At 44.9% G+C, this 18823-nt stretch overlaps 2 protein-coding genes across 3 annotated transcripts; both read right to left on the reverse strand.

Moving 5' to 3' along the window:
* Positions 1-1577: 1577 nt before the first annotated feature.
* On the reverse strand, positions 1578-12342 carry LOC137900267 (lissencephaly-1 homolog B). 2 transcript variants are annotated; one of them, XM_068744330.1, is made up of 11 exons: positions 12215-12342; positions 7884-8150; positions 6983-7067; positions 6815-6889; positions 6075-6281; positions 4342-4510; positions 4131-4233; positions 3740-3968; positions 3093-3194; positions 2864-3020; positions 1578-2710 (listed from the first exon to the last, which is right to left on the reverse strand). In XM_068744330.1, exons 2-11 carry the CDS (start codon positions 7913-7915, stop codon positions 2637-2639), a joined length of 1233 nt encoding a protein of 410 aa, XP_068600431.1. In that variant the 5' UTR covers positions 7916-8150; positions 12215-12342; the 3' UTR covers positions 1578-2636. The 2 variants fall into 2 exon arrangements, with proteins under 2 accessions (XP_068600431.1, XP_068600432.1); XM_068744331.1 differs by lacking the exon at positions 12215-12342 and adding an exon at positions 12070-12107.
* Positions 12343-16068: 3726 nt separating this feature from the next.
* ccdc92bb (coiled-coil domain containing 92Bb) lies at positions 16069-18598 on the reverse strand. Its single transcript, XM_068744970.1, has 3 exons — positions 18469-18598; positions 18258-18305; positions 16069-17201 (listed from the first exon to the last, which is right to left on the reverse strand). The coding sequence occupies exons 1-3, from the start codon at positions 18596-18598 to the stop codon at positions 16498-16500; spliced, it is 882 nt and encodes a 293-aa protein (XP_068601071.1). The 3' UTR covers positions 16069-16497.
* Positions 18599-18823: the final 225 nt, after the last annotated feature.

Here is an 18823-nt window from a genome sequence, read left to right on the forward strand (position 1 = left end):
CATAAATGTGCAGCGGGAATGAAATACAGGAAAAACTACAAAAACAAATAGTTTATTGGTTTAAACTGCATGCCATTGCTTTTTGTGCAAAAAGTATTTGCAAAGCATTGCATTCTATTTTCCGTAATATGCCCCAAATTTATTTTTAGTGGAATTTAAGTTGAAGACTTGGAAAATAGGACGGAATAAAACAAAATATCACATTTGATCACATTTTCATTTTAAAGTGTACAATGAATATAAAACGTTGAAGTTTATAACTCGTGACACTGGGCTTCTCGACGCGCGCCTCCGGTAGAGGGCGCTACATTCACCTTAATAATATCCTCCTCGGGTTTTTGCAGGGATCAGGTTTGTCACGTAAACTTTAGCTATAGGACGAACCTATATTTTAATGCAGTATTTGAAACTATTAATATCCACCAGAAACATACATACAACAAATAAAAGTCCAATCTAGCCCTCCGCTTCTCTCTGGGAGAATCATCATCGCTGCATCTGCAGACCCTGGAACATCCCAACGCATCCCTCATCCCAAGAGCGGCTTATTTGTCCTCTGCAGCTCTTTTCTATATCAGACAAGCGACATTATAAATTAGAAAGAGAGCGGCGGTGTAGGCCAATGTTTCTAGTCTAGTGCCTCTGCCGAGGAAGAGGAAGAGGAGCTGCAGCCCGAGACAGGGTTATTACCCTTTCATTAGTCCCATGGAGCCACTTCCTACCCGTCTGTACATGCACCCTCCACTCCGTCAGCCCACCATGCCATGCTCCTGATGTCATTATCACACTGACCTTCGACTGCAATAACTTTCCCTTTTTCCCCTTCACAGAGCCGCATGAACAGAAAAATGGTGTGACACACACACACACACACACACACCGTCTCCCGGCAACAGTGAAAGCATCACCGATGCGTGGGTGAATGCACAGTGGTGTGAGCGCAGCGCAGGGCTGAGGTGTGCATAATTGATAAGGTCTGAACTGCGCCTGATGTCTTTGCCTCTCCAGTCTGAGCTTGCAGTGGAGCAAACATCAGGCTGTAGCCGGGAAATCAAAATCAGAAGTTGGGACAGACTTCCCTCTGTTGCTTCGCAAAGATCTCCTAATCCTATAACAGATCACAACTTCTCGGTTTCAGTACCGCTTCATCATCGCTTGTGTAAGAGCCTTCTCCTGATGGAATTTGCCAGCATGTCGACATTACATAGTGAATCTGTGCTCCAGTCTCTTATACATAATTCATATTCAGTCTAGAGGAGCAGTTTGAGATTTTGTCCGGTAACCCATTTCTTTCTGAAAGCTTTGGCCGGATGACATTCGGTCATCAGAAGCAATTTCCAAATTAAAAGCATTTTTATCAGCCATTCCTCTGAAACTCATAGCGTGATAGCTGCCAAATGCCAAATACCAAAAATGTAGCATTATTGAATGACATAGCAATGCAGTGGGAACAAAGTGATTTATACAATTAACTGCTCTGGTCAACCATCCCAAACACTCCCTAATGCTAAATATGTTTTCACGTGACATTGTCCCTCTCCTTTCCTCAAAAGGAATCACACAAATAGATAAGTTATATTTACAGAATTTTATTTCATTATGTCGCAAACAATGACATCCAGATATATTGATACACAACCTTTTACTGTGCATGTATGTGCATTCGTGAGTGTATGTGTGTGTGTAAAGCGGCGAGACCACAGAAAGCAGAATGAAAAACCCGCGAGGGAGTCCTCAATGGGTTCGAGAAGGCAGAGATAGCGAGCGAGAGAGCACCGGGCAATTCCCCGGGCCGACATACGAACACACACAGACACACACCTCATTGAAAAGGTGAGCAGACGTTGTTTTTCTCTGTTAAACACACTTTTGCTATGCGACGTGCGCCTGTGCTCTCAGCAGCGCAGGGATCGGTAAGGTCCTGTGAGCGTCATCTAGAAAGCGGCTTTTAAAGTGGTGAAGAATGAATGAACACAGTGGGTGAGAAGCTCCGCCTCCTCTCTTTCTTTAGGCCCTTATCTTCTCCTGGAAATGTCCTGCTCTTTCCTTGTACATTCTCCATCACCATGCATGCAGTGACAAGCCGCGACAATGGAAGCATGGAGTAGAACAAAAAAAACAAAAAGAAAACCGAACCAAACCCACATCCCCGGAACAAGAGGTGCAGCCAGTCAACCAGCCAACCGTCCACTTGCACCAGCACATAAGGATATTTAACCTTCGATACGACAGGAGATATTGAAAACAGTATGCAAATTTAACAGTATACAACTTTTTTTTTTAGTTTGATTCACCATGCAAGGAATACTTCGTGTTTTTCTTGATTGTGTTTGTGTCAGAGATTGCGTGACATTTATTAAGCGTACCCTACATCCAGAATAATTTACATAAAAGGATAATAGTCACTTAACAAGGCTGGACTGATGTAGGGGAGGAGGATTGGGTTGGGGTTGGAGGGAGGGGGGAGGGGGTGCGAGAAAGGTTGGGTGGTGCCATAGTCAGCCATGGTTTGGAGTGTGAAAGGTGAGGGACTAGGACCAGGTGTCGGGATAGAGGGGGGAGGGCTGAAGGTGCAGGGAGGGGGTGAGGTGAGGCTTTAGGGACAAGGAAAGAGCTGGGGCGGGGGGGGGGCAGCTTCAGCGGCACTCCCAGACTTTAACTGTTTGATCAACGCTGCCCGTCACCACATAAGGAGCAGTCTTGTGGAAATCTGGAAAAAGAAATAAACATTTGCTCAGGTATGGCACATTTAGTACGAGTTGGCATTTCAGCTTAGCGCTGGCTTGCCTTTAAAGGTTTGGGTGCAGCTACATGCTAATATACTTAATAAAGCGAGAGGTACATCCATTTCCACACGTCTTACCCAGAGAGGTAACGAAGTGTTCGTGGGCACACAAGGTCTTCATGCAGCGCTTGTTCTTGTAGTCCCAGATCCGGAGGGTTTTGTCATCGGCACAGCTCACTATGAACCTTCCTCCGGGATGAACGGATATCCCCCGCACCCAGTTGTCATGCCCAACCTGAGGGAGCCGAGCGTTAACCCACCGACCCCCTTAATGCACACGTGGCAACACCGAAACAGTCGTTCTCACCAGCGTCATAAGGCAGATGCCGATGCTGACATCCCACATCTTAATCGTCTTATCTCTGGAACCGGAGAGAAGAAAGGGTCCGGCTTTTCCACTCTTCTTGATCTGTGAAGACGTGACAAAGAGCGGCTGCTTTCAAACGGCACCAACAACATGCGTTGGCGTCAGAGAAGAAACAATTAGCGGCATTCCTTTCGGCCTGCAACTGAACCAAGATGGCGAATTATGACAAACACCACAGCTACGGAGGAATGGCATGTTGGCGTGCTGCTCTGCCTGAAGAGAGCCTCGGGGTCCCCGGCATGGCTGCAGGATGGTTCAGTGACGCATGCACGTGTGGAAGTCATTCAGATTCTTATGCTTAGGACACACCGATCACAAATGGGTGACATGAAAACCTGGCCGAATATTGGAATTTGCTGAATTCAGTTTCAAAACTCCTGGTGGTCTGTAAATATCCTCAGAAAACAATCTCTGAAAGAATGTCTTCCATTTATAAAGTTGTAGTTCATAAATACACAATCATGTCTGATTTCATCGTTCGTGAATTCGTCTCGGGCTATAAACAGCTGAGAAACGTCGCAGCTAAAAACGAACAAAACGAATCTTCTCCCGGCTTAATTCAGATCGGGCAAGCGCCGCCCACGTACCTCCGAGCCCGTGGCCTCCAGGATGGTAGGGTGGGCACTGTCAGGGGCCCAGGAGATGCACTCGACCACGTGTTCATGCTCCCGCAACTCAGCCTTGCACTCCTTTGAGGCGGCCACCCACACGCGCACCGTCTGGTCGTTGGAGCAGCTGGCGATCAGCGAGCCATCCTGGTTGGGACGCACCATCCTAACCCACTCCCTGTGGCCTGTGAATGTCTTCACGCAGTACCTGCAGGTGGTTACATTAAAACTATTTTACAGTCGTTGTGTACAAGTCAATAAAGAAAATCATCATGGATAACATTCAGATCACAAGTAATGTAAATAAAGGTGGTGGTGGGGGGGGGGGGCTCAATATGTAAAAGTATGAGACAAGGCTCCACCCACTTACCCCGTAGCCACCTCCCACATCTTAATGGTCCTATCCCTGGAGGCGGACACTATGTGGTCACCGTTTGGCATGATGGCTATAGACGACACGTTGTGATCGTGGCCTGCACAACACAGTTAAAGCGTTACAGGATTTAGTTTCTACGGAATATTATTAAATGGTGCATTTTAAATCCAACACGATCCACTGGTGCTTCTGGATTCGTTTGTACCGTGCATTGTTCGGATGCACTCGAACCCTTGGAAGTCCCACAGTTTGATGCTCATGTCAGCCGAACACGAAGCCAGCAGCTTTCCTGTGTGGTCAAAGGAGATGTCCTGGACAGAGTCCGTGTGGCCCTTCAGGGTCCGCTCAAAGTCCCCTGCCTCATAGTCCCACACCTACAATCACACACACACGGAGGGGCGACAGTCAGCGGAGCGCTTCAATCGGACCCCGGCCCGTTATCAAACACAGCTCTCCAAGCCGAAAATGTGTGCTGAAGGACAGACCAACCATTGGACGCAGTTTGCGCTGATGTGGGCGCACGATACCCACTATCAGAGGTGAATGTGAGCACAAGGACTACAACACATCCAGGTGTGTAAAAAAACAAACAAGCAAAATGAAGCAAGCGCACCTTTAGGGTTCCTGTGAAGAATTGGAAGATTTACTGAACTCAGTTTTTGAGGAGGGGGTCAGAACCCGTTACATGCGTCTGCACAGACAGGTGGAACCCAGATCCTCCCTTTGCAAGGGCTTAAACTCAAATGCGACTGAAGCAGCTTTCGCCAGATCCAAGTCGAGTGACCGGCCCAGCAAACACGGCCGCATTCATATCAAGGATGTCGACAAAGGGGAAATCTAAAATAACTCATTTTCAGGTTGGATGAGACGGAGGTAAAAGTGAGTTTGGAATCCTACAATTATGAAATCCCTCTTTATAACACATAGCAAAAACATCCACATATTTTATTGCAAGATTAAAAAAATAACAGCATCACACACTACATGATTTCATTAAGACTTTGTTCCAGACGGAGCAACGAGTGCACCGTGGGGCCAATCAGGTTCTTCTATAATGTGAGCCATGTTTTCAAACTGTTAAATTAGCTTAAATTATTGAGGAAGTTCTCATAACAGTCAAGATGATATGACTAAACTGTTTGATATATAGAATGTACAGGTTGCAAAATGATCTAATTTGCATTATTCCCATGGTGCCATGCTCTGGGAGTGCCGCCTCTGACAACACAAGCATCACCGTCTCCACGGTGACAAACAGCAACAAAAAACAAGAATGAGATACTCAGGGTCAGGAACCAAAGTGCACTTCATTAAAGACAGACAGTTACTCAAGTCTGATTAACGGTTACATTTTAAGAATAAAAAAAATAGAAAAATAGTCTTCAAGAAAGTCCCAAAACATCAAAAAGTATCTGTCCATTAGATGGTGTTACCATGACGATGGGCGATACAGAGATAATTTCCTGAGCAATATTCAAAAGTTAAAAACCCTCAGAAAACAAAAAAAAATCTCTAAATAGCATTTTCACTCATGAAAAAGCAGAAAATAAATGATTCAAAGTTAAAGTGCTTCGGGGACAAAATTATGAAGGGATGGACATCAATTGTTGTATCTGCCTCCTGGCTTTGTGATGAGAAAAAAAAGAAGAGGAAAGCGAGGCAAGCAGAGATGGAGGATAAAAGGAGGTGACTCAGATCTGCAGTCCGGCTTTGATCTGAAGGGTCAGACTGGATTGTTGTCACTCACTGATTTTGCGTATGAACGGTTAGGCAAGCATCGCTGTGCTCTAACGTTCCTTTTGGAGACACAACTTCTGTGATACTTGCAGTAGAAAAGATATTACAATGTAAACACAGACGCCGAAAGTCATGACAATTCAAAACCTCCACTTTACACTTCCGAGTCGAAAGCGTAAACGCGTTTTAAAAAGCACTCACCTTGATGGTCGCGTCCTCTGAAGCTGTGACCATGACAGAGAAGACGGGATGGAAGATGACACGCGTGACAGGAGCACGGTGCCCGATTAGGGAGTATCTCTCTGGGGGGCGGGGGATCCACTCCTTGGGGTCCCTCTTCTGACCCACGGACCCTCCGTGTGTCATCTCCTCCTTCGCTTCGTTCAACTTGGACTCCAGCTCCATTACCTGGTCGGACCAGTGAGTCACGAGCAGAGGAGTCAGAATATTCCGTGGCAAGTACAGCGTCTCTCGATACTGCCGTCCCGTCTTTAATGATTATATCCTAACAATGATTACAGGCCAGTTAACGATTATAAAAAGCATTTGCTTTTGGGTTCACGTGTTAATAGACGGGTGAGTGAGAAATGAGCATTCCATTGAAAACACACAACTTTCCAGCATGTGGTTTATAATCGTTCCTCAAAGAAACGCCTTTAAGTTCTCGTGTTGTTCATTTATCTGTTCTAGATTTTGCTTTTTACAGATGTGGAAGAAATAACTGTCCCAAATTATATCAAATGTACCCCCCCAAAAAATTAGATTTTCTTGAGGAAGACCACTAACTCACTTAGCAAAAAGGGACAACAGTGTAGAGACGTTCCATTAAATGTTGTATATATGTTGTATGTCCTGACCGCTACGCTGCATACACACACGTGTACTCTGTTTTAAACACCATGGTCAGATTCTAAGCACCAAACTGGTAACACAGCCCTTACCTTCTTCTGTAATCTGATGACTGAGGTCCATTTCTTTTCCAAGAGTCCTGCATACTTTTTATCCACCTCTTCATTCTAAGAATGGAGGGAAAAAAAGACAGACGTCTTGGAACAAGTGAACATAAAATAAGTTCAATCACTTCCTTAGACACTTTTGGCTTTCCATACCATGTCTACCTCTGCCTCTTTCTTGAAGGTGGAATAGGCCTCCTCGTAGCCATTGGAGCGGAGATAGTCTGCTATAGCCCGGTTTCTGACAAAGAGGAATAAAACAACTTAAAGGTATCAGCTGTTAGATGGTCCGTACTTACGGTGAAGCTTTCCATGCTAGCACATACCTCATGCCAACCTAACGTATCTGTGCTCTAGCATTTGCCAAGGCCTAAAATGGTTTTGAATTTATTGCCTGACAACAAAAGGACAGTCATTTATTATGAATATAAGTAAGTGCCACAGACTGTAAAAAAACTTCAAACAGCGGACTAAAGCACAGAAACACACAAAGCAAAACTAAATACATGAGGGGAACAGCTACGTTATCAGGCGGTGAAACGGTGCTAAATTTAGGCTGCCGCTTCAGGGCTTGGGATGCCGGAAAACCGTAACCCTGAGTCTGGACTCTGAGCACGAGGCCACCGGTGGAGCGGAATTCACTCTAAACTCTAAATCCAAACGTTTATCTTATCAGAACATAAAACAGTCCAGACGATTAAACTTATTTCACGCCAAAAAGACTCGAGTATCATCAGGTCTGTGGTGACCGGACTCGGGTGCATCCTGTGTGATCCAGCCGGACATTTTCTCATTCCGCCTCCTTCCCTCCCCCCCCCCCCCCCCTTCTTCGCCGTCATGAGTGGGTTATGAAATATTCACTAACTACCGAAAGAGCATTAAAAATCAAATATCCTGCATACTACGCGTAAAGAAATACACGCAATAGGATTCTATCAATAGAGGAAAACGATGAATGAACACCTAAAGATCAAGGCAAGGCGGCCTGCGTGCGCGCACACAAACACACACACACACATACACGCACACACACACACAGACAGACGAAGGAACTCACAGTTCATCTCTTTGTCTCTGTGACAGCACCATGGTGGCTGCTGTGATCTCCCTCTTGGGGAGATGAGGGTGATGTGCTGGAGGAGTCTGGCAGGAAAGCGAGGATGGGAGGAGTTTGATCCCTCAGACGTTCCCTCCTTCAAAGATTCAGAGGTGGTGAGAAGCGGGCGACGCAAACAGGAGAGAACGTAGTCAATCAAGCGTCAGGAGAAGGATTCCCGAGGATTCGCTGGCCCAAATCTCACTGATCAGATCGTCTTTCCATCACCTGATGAGAAAAATAGGATAAACACCTTTAAGGGGTCATTCGCCACCTCCTGACCCTCCGTTGCTGTGACAACCTTTAATATACAACATATTACAAACGTACTGAGAGAAAATATCCATGGCACAAGTTGACGAGCGACTCTGGACAATTCACACACTTGATCCGAGTTCCTGGGGTGGCTCGAGCAAAAGATTGTTTGCAATATTACCTTCATGACTTTGCAAAAATTGTGTTATCAATAATCTGCAGATCTTTTTTTTTTGACGTGACCTTCCCAGTAAAAGAGCACTGATCAACAGCCTATGCTGACGAATCACAACACGCCACTCAGGGATTGGGGCGCTGATGAGAGCGTTCACTTCCTGAGCTCCAACAACACCGGCACCTGAGGCCACAACAGCACTAAAGCTGCTTAGCAGCGAGACCAGACGTCCTAGCGTGTGTGTGTGTGTGTGTGTGTGTGTGTGTGTGTGTGTGTGTTTCTAAATGATATAGCTGACAGCAATGTAAAGGAGGAACTGAACTAAGGCTAAAACGATTAACCCCAGACGGGGAGACGGAACCTTTACAGCCAACTTTGCCTGTATAATAATACAGTCTGGTGAACTGTGTTGCCAGTTGCTGCTTCTAAACATAAAACAGTACTTCAGTCAAATAAAAATATACCAATACTATATTTCTGGCAGGTTCAAGGGCTGGTCTATGAGGTTAATCAAAAGAGGTTCGTTTATAACCTGGGATGACCATCTGAGCACTAAGTCCACTTGTGAGGATTGCTTTGAATGAATTTGCACAGACAAACAGGAAAGCCTCAAGGCTTTTCGCGTTGTCGTACATTAAGCATTCGATCTTGTGCGGACACTCCTGGGTTCAAAACAATCTCACACACGGTTCCACTTAATAAAGCTTTTTGGGTGGCAATTGAAGCAACTCACTTGAATACACTATATTGTCAAAAGTATTCGCTCAGCTATCCAAATCGTGGTATTTGGGTGTTCCAATCACTCCCATGGTCACAGGAGTGTAAAGGCAACAGCTGCAGACCTCCAAACTTCACGGGATCTTCGGATTAGCTCAAGAACCGTGCGTAAAGCGTCATGGAATGGGTTTCCATGGCGGAGCCTTACAGCACCGCACACAATGGCAAGCGTCGGACGCAGTGGTGTAAAGCACGCCGCCACCGGACTCGAGAGCAGTGGAGACGTGTTCTCTGGAATGACGAATCACGCTCCTCCGGCTGGCAACCCGATGGACGAGTCTGGGTTGGGCGGTTGCCAGGAGAACGGTACTTGTTTGACTCCATTGCGCCAAGTGTAAAGTTTGGTGGAGGGGGGGGGGGGGGAGGGTTATGGTGTGGGGTTGTTTTTCAGGAGTTGGGCTCCGGCCCCTTAGCTTCAGTGAAAGGAACTCTTAATGCTTCAGCGTACCAAGACGTTTTGGACAATCTCATGCTCCCAACGTTGTGGGAGCAGTTTGGAGACGGCCCCTTCCGGCTCTAACACGACTGCGCAGCAGTGCAAAAAGCAAGGTCCTAAAGACACGGATGAGTGAGTTTGGTGTGGAGGAACTTGACTGGCCTGCACAGAGTCCCGACCTCAACCCGATAGAACACCTTTGGGATGAGTTAGAGCAAAGACTGCAAGCCAGACCTTCTCGTCCAACATCAGTGTCTGACCTCACAGTCGCACTGCTGGAAGAATGGTCAAAGTTTCCCATAAACACAGTCCTGATCCTTGTGGAATTATTAACATTAAATCCTATGATTTCAGAATGGGATGTCACTCGCGTTCATATGCGTGACGGCAGACGAGTAGTGTATGTCAGCAGGATCGGTGTTCTGTGGATGTTTGGGTTATGGATGGCTGATTCTAGGGCTTCATATGCGCACTGATGTCACTGATAATGAATGCCTAGAGTTCATTCTAAGGGCTTTCAGCTCAACGACAGATTATAAGGTGGTCAAATCATCAATATAGCACGACAATGTTGCATTAGACAGTTCACACAGACATCAATGTGCACAGAACACACGCTGCCATGACAACAGCAGCCAAGTGTTATTTTGACCTATCAGGTCCCTCAAGAAATAAGCATTAAATAGCAACACCTGATATAACCTAGTGGCTGTGACGGTTACTATCTAAACAAGTGAAGCGCACACACAAGTTTTTTTTGCACGTTACTCTTCAAGTAACAAGTAACAAGTATGATGTGCAGTTGGTGTTAGATTTGAAATGAAAACTAGAAGATGACAATAGTGCTTTGGGAGACATTTCTTTGATTTGACAATAGACAGAAACCTCCCCAGGAAGCCGAATGTCACAACAAGCAACATGTATGGATAATATAAAGCGTATCGCAACAAAAAATATGTATGACTGAGAATACTCAGTGAATGAAAGTTTTACAAACATGTAATAGGAAACAAAACAGACAAGGGCATTACTTTAGGTCACAGATTAAATCAGTATATTTCTCTGTTTGTGTCAAGTTGCTGCAAAATGACTCCCCAAATTGTTAACGTTCAGTCCAAACCAGGCACCAATGGCACAAACTAAAATAGAAGGGAAGGATCTCCTCATAAACCAAAACATCAAGACAAATGCTTCCTTTCTGTCAAGCAGCAGCCTGGATATATTATATTATATTATATATATAAACCTCAGACATATTGATTAATTATGTCTGAGGTTTCGACTGATCAGTGTTACAAAAAAGGACCACTAAGCTCAAAGTTCAGTCAACCATTACTTAAATAAAGCTGCATGAGTCAGGACATACACAGGAAGTGACAAAACCACGTCTCCAATCCTTCCCTCTCTACTCACTTAAAAGCATTATATTATAATAGCCACACTTCATTTCAATGGCTAATCCTGATAATAGCAATATGTAATACACAAACCCTTTATATGTTGGAATATGTTTAAATACGAGCATATAAATGCTTATGAGCTATTCCACACAAAATGCACTTTTCCATTTATTTGGTTTATAAAAGCAGCTACTTTGAAAATTATTTAGCAAGGAAACTTCTGCACATTTCATATAAGATCTGGAGTTTAAGCTTCAATATTAGCAGTCCTGACTGAATCCCTCATCTCTATGCTCAACCCTCGTGATTCCTCAACTCTCGAGGAGAAACATCACCGTTTCGGATCCGATAGCGTGCACGTGAACGGCCACTGCGCTGATTTTAGAGGAAACCGGTCTAAATTCAAAAATTCACGCCGGGGTGACGCCTTGCCAAGATTCGATGCCCACAAGGGCAAAGTTGTAGCAATGGCTCAGCAACGCCCTTTCAAGCTAACGCTAGCTAGCTTAGCACACGAAGCTGTCAGTTTCAGCAGGCTGGATTTACACAACACAGTCACAGTACGAAAACACACAAAGGGCGTTGGTCTGCGTCAAAAACATCACGAAACAACGTTAGTCGTTGAAAATAAAAAACTAGCGAGACTACAACTTGAAAACATCTAACGAGGGACGGTAATGATGCACATAAAACACGTTCGGTGATAGTAGCTATTAGCTGTTATTCCCCAATACAACACATTTCACTCGTTAATTGTTATGTCTCGATAACAATTAACGTCAACTATTTGAATGAAACATTGATTATAGCATTTTCCAGCAACATCGAAGCATATACTTGTTTTCTTATTTTTAATACGGCTTCTACATTAGCTTAGCCGGTTAACGTACCAAGTTAGCTCATCCCCTTAGAACGCCCATAAATAGACGCTGCTAATGCTAGCTAGATGCTTCGGCCAGGATCACAACAAGTGTCTCGGTGCATATCACGCGTTTTCCCGAGAAGAACATTAGCTGCGTCTCGGCGGGAATCACGTCGTACTTAAGTGACAGTTTGATCGTTTTAGCATTCATCAGCCGATGCTTTAGTAAATACCAACTTTACCTCATAGCCTAGCATTGGGCCTCTCCGCCATTTTGAGATCGGAACGGGAAAACGCAGACACTGCAGGTAATTCGTCGTCAAAAATAACAAGTCCTTCGAAGTGCCAGAACAAAAATACAGATACGTGTCAAAATGACGAACTTACCCTCTGATAAAATGCCACTCTCGTATCCGGTTGCGTCGTCTAATCATGCGGTGGGTACGCCTAGTTCGGATGTGGTAGTATGACTTTTCATATCACCCGGCACGATCAGCCAATTTCTCCTCCCTGGCAGCGCCGCATTTGCCCGGCCCCGGCTAACGGTCGCAATTAGATACCGGCCGCGCGCACGTTTAGGTAGCGGGAGCGCGCGCCGTGCATCTTTCTAGTCTTTAGGATTAGAGGGAAGCCCAAGATACAGCCTATCAGGACCTATAATGCTTTACATTTGTTTATAATTTCTGATTTTAAAAAAAACCTGCATTATAAGTAAACTGGAAAATTCAGATTTGTTTTTAATTTATTTATATTTTGATACCCAGACATGTATCCGGATCACTCTCAAAATGTTATGAAATCTAAGTACCAAGACACATCTTGAGATTTTTTTTCCCATCAAGATCCATCCATCAGTTTTTCTATAATCCTACTAAAAAAAACAAACATACAATCAAACAGCAGCAAACACATAACCTCCTTGGCGGAGGAAGTAATCAATTTACCTCACAGTCACTCTCAAGCTGCTGCACTGACGCCACCGATGTCTCTTCACATCCGGTCCATCCATTTCCACGCTGGTGAGTCATTCTTCTAGTGAGTCACTCACTGATCGGATCTGTCATATTAGAACTGACAGGAATATATTATATAAACAAAACAAATCGTACAATGCTGAAGAAAAAAATATACTGGATTGACCCATCTATTTCCTGGAGTCATTTTATTCGTTTCATGGAGATCCATTCAGACGCATTTGTATAATTGTACTGACAAAACAACCAACAAACAGGTGGAAACATAAGCTCTTCTGCAGGTAAACCTCACCGCATATTTATGGTTCCTATGGAAAATGGAGCACAAGATGGTAATCACTTTTGTCATAGCTGAACTTTTCCTCACTAATTCAGATAAAGTGCCTTCAACTCCAACCCAAAGCCTGCTGTACCCAAACATCCTGCTGAGTAAAGCCAGCTCTTCTGTGGCTGCAAAATGATGTCCTGCCATTGAATATCATCTGCTTTTTAACGTGACTGATTTGCTGCCTGGTTTTGCGTGTTCCTCAGACAGATGCTTGCTTATGTTTGTGAGGAGGAGGTGATAGTCTTCTTCATTTACAGCCCGTCCCATCTGTTCATTGTCCAGAGCGCACCTTCCTGTCACGTTCACACCGACGGGATTCTTATTCACTTCCCCCCGGTTGGTTTCCTGGGCTGTATTTTCGAACCCTGTCAGTTTTTCAACTGTCTCTGACATTGACATTACTGCCGGTGCTTGCGGCTGCACCCCTTCGCCGATTTGTGCGTCCACTTCAGTTTGAGTCTCAACTTCAGAACAGTCCCTGTTTCTCGAACTGTTGCTCCTCTCTTGTGCACGATCTCCAAGCTCATCCACCCTCGCCCCATCTTCGTCCTCGGCTACCAGCAGGCACACCATCGGCTCCACCAGAGTCACATCTCCTCCCAGGTTGCTGCTCAAAATGATGTCAGGAAACAGGAAATTCTCTGGTTTGAGGGTCGGGGTTGTCACCCCCCCGTGGACGGTTAACAGATCATCCGCCACGTCATGCGTCAGGCTCAGGGAATCGCAGTCGCTTCCTTCACTGGAGAGCAGAGGGGATGTTTCTGGCATGCTCTGTGCCTGTACATCCTTGCATTTTAAATAATTACACAGTGTGTGACAGCACTGGACTATATTTCCCATGGTGCATCTGTGGACAAAGCAGCAATACAGGTTCTAAAAGGGACAAGAGCACAGGATTTATGCTGCAAAAATGACAATAAACTAATAAGAGATAATGTGTTTATTATTGTTGCTTTATCTTGTGACGGTATTTGTTATAATATTATTGACATTAAAGTGACATTAGATTTGCAAAATCAGCAATTGTTTTATTTGGTGCTGAAATTAAGGTCAAATGATGCCTCATTTCACAGTTAAACCAATAATATGGTAGGAGGGGGGGGGGGGGCTGGATGTCAAATAGTAAGGTGTGGGGGATATTCAGCAGACAGTTTTGGTAGCAAAGTTGCTGTCAGGCTTAGACTTACGACCTGTATTTGTCCTCGTGTTCTTTCCGCCTGTATGACTATATAATATTAAGCAATGTCTCTGAATCTTCATATTGATGCAATAATTTTGTGAGTCAGTATGGCTGCTAAATATAAACAATATGTAAACAAAAGATATAATGCATATAGAAAATCTAATTCTACTGAACTTCAGTGATGCATTTTTTCATCATGGTGCAGTCATGTGAACATAAGTGTGGTTATCCCGTGACATCATTCTTACAGCTGCAATTCTTACCACATTTAATCTGTGGCTGGGGGGGTCAGTTAGTGGCGACACTAGTCTGAAACTTTTATATGGTATGAAAAATAACTTTATCTGACATTGTGAATTAAACTGTTGAGTATAAGTTATCAATGCCACTGAGATTTAATCAACAGTTGACACCATGAAGATTCTGAAGTATCCCTATAGTTGTGTCATTTTTCAGAGGAAAGACCTGGAAAGTAAATTCCATCAGATGAGCTCTGGAATGATGTGGGAATCCTGGAACACATGAAAATGGAATGCTAATTTTATTCTGCAGAACACCTCTAAGTTGTTTGATGGTAGAAACAGCAGAATAATCTTTAAACGTATCGAATCCAAGTTGAGTAACACCTGCTACTCAAAACAAATAAATACATAAAAATGCAGCAGAAAATATGACTAAACCCTCCTTGATATCCTACTGACCTTTCCAGCCAGTGAGGAGTGATGCAGAGGCTGTGAGTCCGTGTCATCATCTCCTCTGAGCTCTGCAGGATCTCCTCCGATCCAGCAGGCTGCCCTATCCGTGCTGCGACTACGAGTTACGTAAACTGCCACTGCATGTGTGCGTTTCTGTCCTTTCAGGGGTGGAGAGACGTTGGGCCTCTATTCATCCACTCGTATGTATGCGCACGCAGCACATGCACATTCACACAGAGTTCCTAGTCGAGTCCAGAAGAGGGCAACCTCTGCTATTTGAATGCAACCACTTAGTGAAGATGTGGGCTATGGTGTGGGTTACAAAGGTCCAACCCCCCCCCCCCACACACACACACTTTTCTTTCTCTATTTTCTTCACATGCTCTCAAGCATTAGCTCTGGTTGCCATGTCAGCTCTGCAGCAATCCATTAACATTCAGAGCACTAGCCCTCAACAACTATGGGAACATTCTATCATCAGCCCTTTGCTAGGAGACGGTTTGCATGTTGCATCGACTCTTGTGCGAAATGAATCCCCAAGTAAAAGTTAGTATACTTCTCTGTGCTAAGGTTGATAGACATGAACCATAATGCACTGAGTATAATCCTGCTTCTGGTATCTTACGATGAGTTTTTTATATTTACAGAGGAGGTGGGACTTCTTCTACTGGATTTATGGTTTGCACGGTTTCAATTCTGCAGCAGCCAAAAAGGGACAAACAAAATGATGATGGGAGAAGGATCATCACTTTGCTGCAATCTGCAAACTCACCAATAGATGTCACTATATCCTCAACACTTTTGTATGTTTGTATGGAAGGTTTGTTCTTTGAGTTTCTTTGCACCTTCAGCAATGCCAGCAGAAATAAGCATAGTTTAGTCCCAGCCGAGGTTTGGTTGGACTGACACCTGCAAATTAATCAAATAATTATTTGATTTATTTAATACTTCTTTAGTGTAAAATATGTGTATGTGCACGTGACAAAGACACACTAGAACATTTTAAACATAATAAACAGACAACTATTGGTACAGTTCTTCCGCTAGGCACGTTGCACACATTTAATAAAGTGCAAATTGTCACAAAGAATTCTCCTAAGCCTTCTAAAGTTATTTTCTCTACCTAAAATACAGCGAGTGCATTGAAAAGCAAGTTGCTAATTTCAACATATGGGTGCTCATACACCCAGAAGCAAGGCTACTAATTACAGACGCACGCTGTGATCAAACAGTGTAAAAATCAAAAGGCATCGACATGAAACGGTCCCTCTATTCGGTTTCTTTCGCCACTCTTTTCCTCACATTTGTTTTACTATCAATGTGGCAATTTAGCTAATATGTCTATTTGTAGATTTGAGTACACACTCCTGTGCAATGAACTAACACCCAACGTCATTCCTGAAATCTACACACAATTACACAGCTACATCTCTTTCATCTTAAACTTCTCTAGAATAAGTGGAATTTGAAGACAACCTTAAATTCCCTCTTCACAGAGCGGTTTCACCCTCTCCAGCACCCATGTCCACCCTCCTGGGCACACTCCTGTCCTCCATATCCTCCCACTCGTCCTCCAGACCATCTGCACTCTGCGTTCCAATTGGTTGGTTCAAGCGGATGAGGCGGTATCTAAGCGGCACCAAGAATAGGGCGGGATCAGGCATGGGGCGTGGCTTCTGTGGTGATGTCACCCTCTCCCGTGGAACGCAAGCTCGGACTCTCTCCTCCCTCACGCTGACGCGCCTCTCGGATCTCGCCTCGGATTGGCTGGGAAAGGCTGGAGGCGGTGGAGACAGGAGCCAATCCGAGTCATCCTCCTCCTCCTCCTCCTCATCTTGTTCGTCCTCTTCTTCCTCTACCTCATCGCCTCTGGATTGCGCCTCTCCCTCAGCAGCACACTCTGTGCTCTGCTGCTGCTGGAACACTTTTAGGCGTGCGCCGTGGAGCTTGTGGTAGAGGTTTGTCGTTATGACGTTCTGGCGCTGCAGCTCTCGACTCAGCAGCGAGATCTTGTGACTGCGTCGTTTCAGTTCCTCCAGGAAAGACCGCTCCTCTTCGCCGAGGCTCCTTCCGAGCGCTGACGCTCGTGCCTGGCCTGCCTGCAGCTCCCCACGCGCAGTTATCATCATGCAATGCTGATCCTCTAGGAGGCGCTCTGCAGCCTCACAACGCGCTTCCAACTCCACTTCCTCCTCTGCAGAAACACAAACAGGACGGACTTCCTTTCAGTGTCCGTTCACTTATCAATCAGTGCAGCCTGAAATAGTGAAACGTATCGTTTATATATCGACAGTTGGGTCTATTGCAGCTAATTGGTTATTCAAATATGATTAAAGATTGTTTTAAATAATTAAGAGCCACTCTCACTGACTCCCCCCCCCAGGCGGAGGAGGTCATAAAAACTGACCTCACACACATCTATTCACACCCACATATTTTATAAGAAGCTGTTTGTCTTATTGTTCATATTTATTGTTATATAAATATGAACAGGTGAAGGGTCAGGTTGCGAGGGTCAGTGCTCGAGTCTCGACTTCACCTGTGATTGAGACTGATTGCAGTTGGTTATTAAATTACTGTTAATAATATGATATCTTGCTTAATTATTAATGATTAATCTTCATCATATCTATTAATAAACAAAATTAATAGCAACCAAATTTACCCGACTTTAGCCCAAATAATTGGTGCATTATTAAACTTAACACAAATCATGCATTGTTCAAAGGCAGCATGGTGGCACAGTGGTTAGCACCGTTTCCTCACAGCAAGAAGGTCGCAGGTTCAAATCCAACTCGATTGACTTACCTGTTTAAATAATGCTTTTTTTAATTCATTCATTCATTTTCCAACCGCTTGTCCATTATCGAGTCGCGGGCCAAGCTGGAGTCTATCTCAGCAGTCAATGGGCGAGAAGCGGGGTACACCCTGGACAAGCCGCCAGTCCATCACAGGGCAACACAGAGGCAGACAATCAGCCACACAGTCACACCTACGGGCAATTTAGTGTCACCAATCCGCCTAAGCTGCATGTTTTTGGTGGTGGGAGGAAGACGGAGAACCCAGAGAAAACAGAAAAACTCCTCACAAAATGGCCTCAAACCCGCGACCTCCTTGCTGTGAGGTTGCAGCGCTTATCACTACCCCACCGGGCTGCCCTATTTTTTTTTATTAATGATTAATTTCAATTATTTGCATTTACTGTCCGTACGATTTCTCTCATCCATTTAAAATCATCGTAATGCATCACCTTCTGTGTTCCTGTCAGGAAACCTGGATTCCAGCTCACAGCTCAGCTCTGCAGCCAGGAGAAGCACAACAAACAAACAGACAGACAGACAGACATAGAAACAATCAGAGGAGGGGACAGACAGACAGTCCGAGGAGGGGACAGACAGGCAGTCAGAGGAGGGGACAGACAGGCAGGCCGTCTGGTGGATCAGAGACGAGAGGCGACTGACCGTGGCAGCGTCTCTTCAGGTGAGTGATCTCGAGCTGCAGACCGGTCAGCATGGTCAGGTGCTCTTGCTTCAGGAAGGCGATGCCTCTGTCCACAGTGGCCACCTGCTGCTCCAGCCTCCCAGCATGCATGGTGAACCCCCCCCCCCCCCCCCCCCCCCACACACACACACAGAACCTGCAAAGAGACTGGAGGCTGAGGAAAAGGGATTCCCAGGGCAGTCAGAGAGCAGCGGGTTCGTTCTTGAACATTATTTGTCAGTTCCTTGGAAAGACATGTATCAATTAAAAATAAAGAATTAAACTATAAATTGGCTTGTCTAATGTACAAGTCTGGTTTATAGTTGCTGCACCGTC

The sequence above is a fragment of the Brachionichthys hirsutus genome, chromosome 10, assembly GCF_040956055.1.
Source record: "Brachionichthys hirsutus isolate HB-005 chromosome 10, CSIRO-AGI_Bhir_v1, whole genome shotgun sequence".
Lineage (NCBI taxonomy): Eukaryota > Metazoa > Chordata > Actinopteri > Lophiiformes > Brachionichthyidae > Brachionichthys > Brachionichthys hirsutus.

Bases quoted from the DNA above. Each gene is read 5' to 3' on its own strand.
- LOC137900267 (XM_068744330.1), bottom strand. From the start codon at position 7,915: ATGGTGCTGTCACAGAGACAAAGAGATGAACT. The intron at 7,068-7,883 runs GTGAGTTCCTTC...CCTCTTTGTCAG, and splicing joins CAGAGACAAAGAGATGAACT to AAACCGGGCTATAGCAGACT. The intron at 3,195-3,739 runs GTACGTGGGCGG...ACGTCTTCACAG, and splicing joins TGGAGGCCACGGGCTCGGAG to ATCAAGAAGAGTGGAAAAGC.
- ccdc92bb (XM_068744970.1), bottom strand. From the start codon at position 18,598: ATGCATGCTGGGAGGCTGGAGCAGCAGGTGGCCACTGTGGACAGAGGC. The intron at 18,306-18,468 runs GTCAGTCGCCTC...TCCTGGCTGCAG, and splicing joins CCTGAAGAGACGCTGCCACG to AGCTGAGCTGTGAGCTGGAA. The intron at 17,202-18,257 runs GTGATGCATTAC...GTGTTTCTGCAG, and splicing joins TCCTGACAGGAACACAGAAG to AGGAGGAAGTGGAGTTGGAA.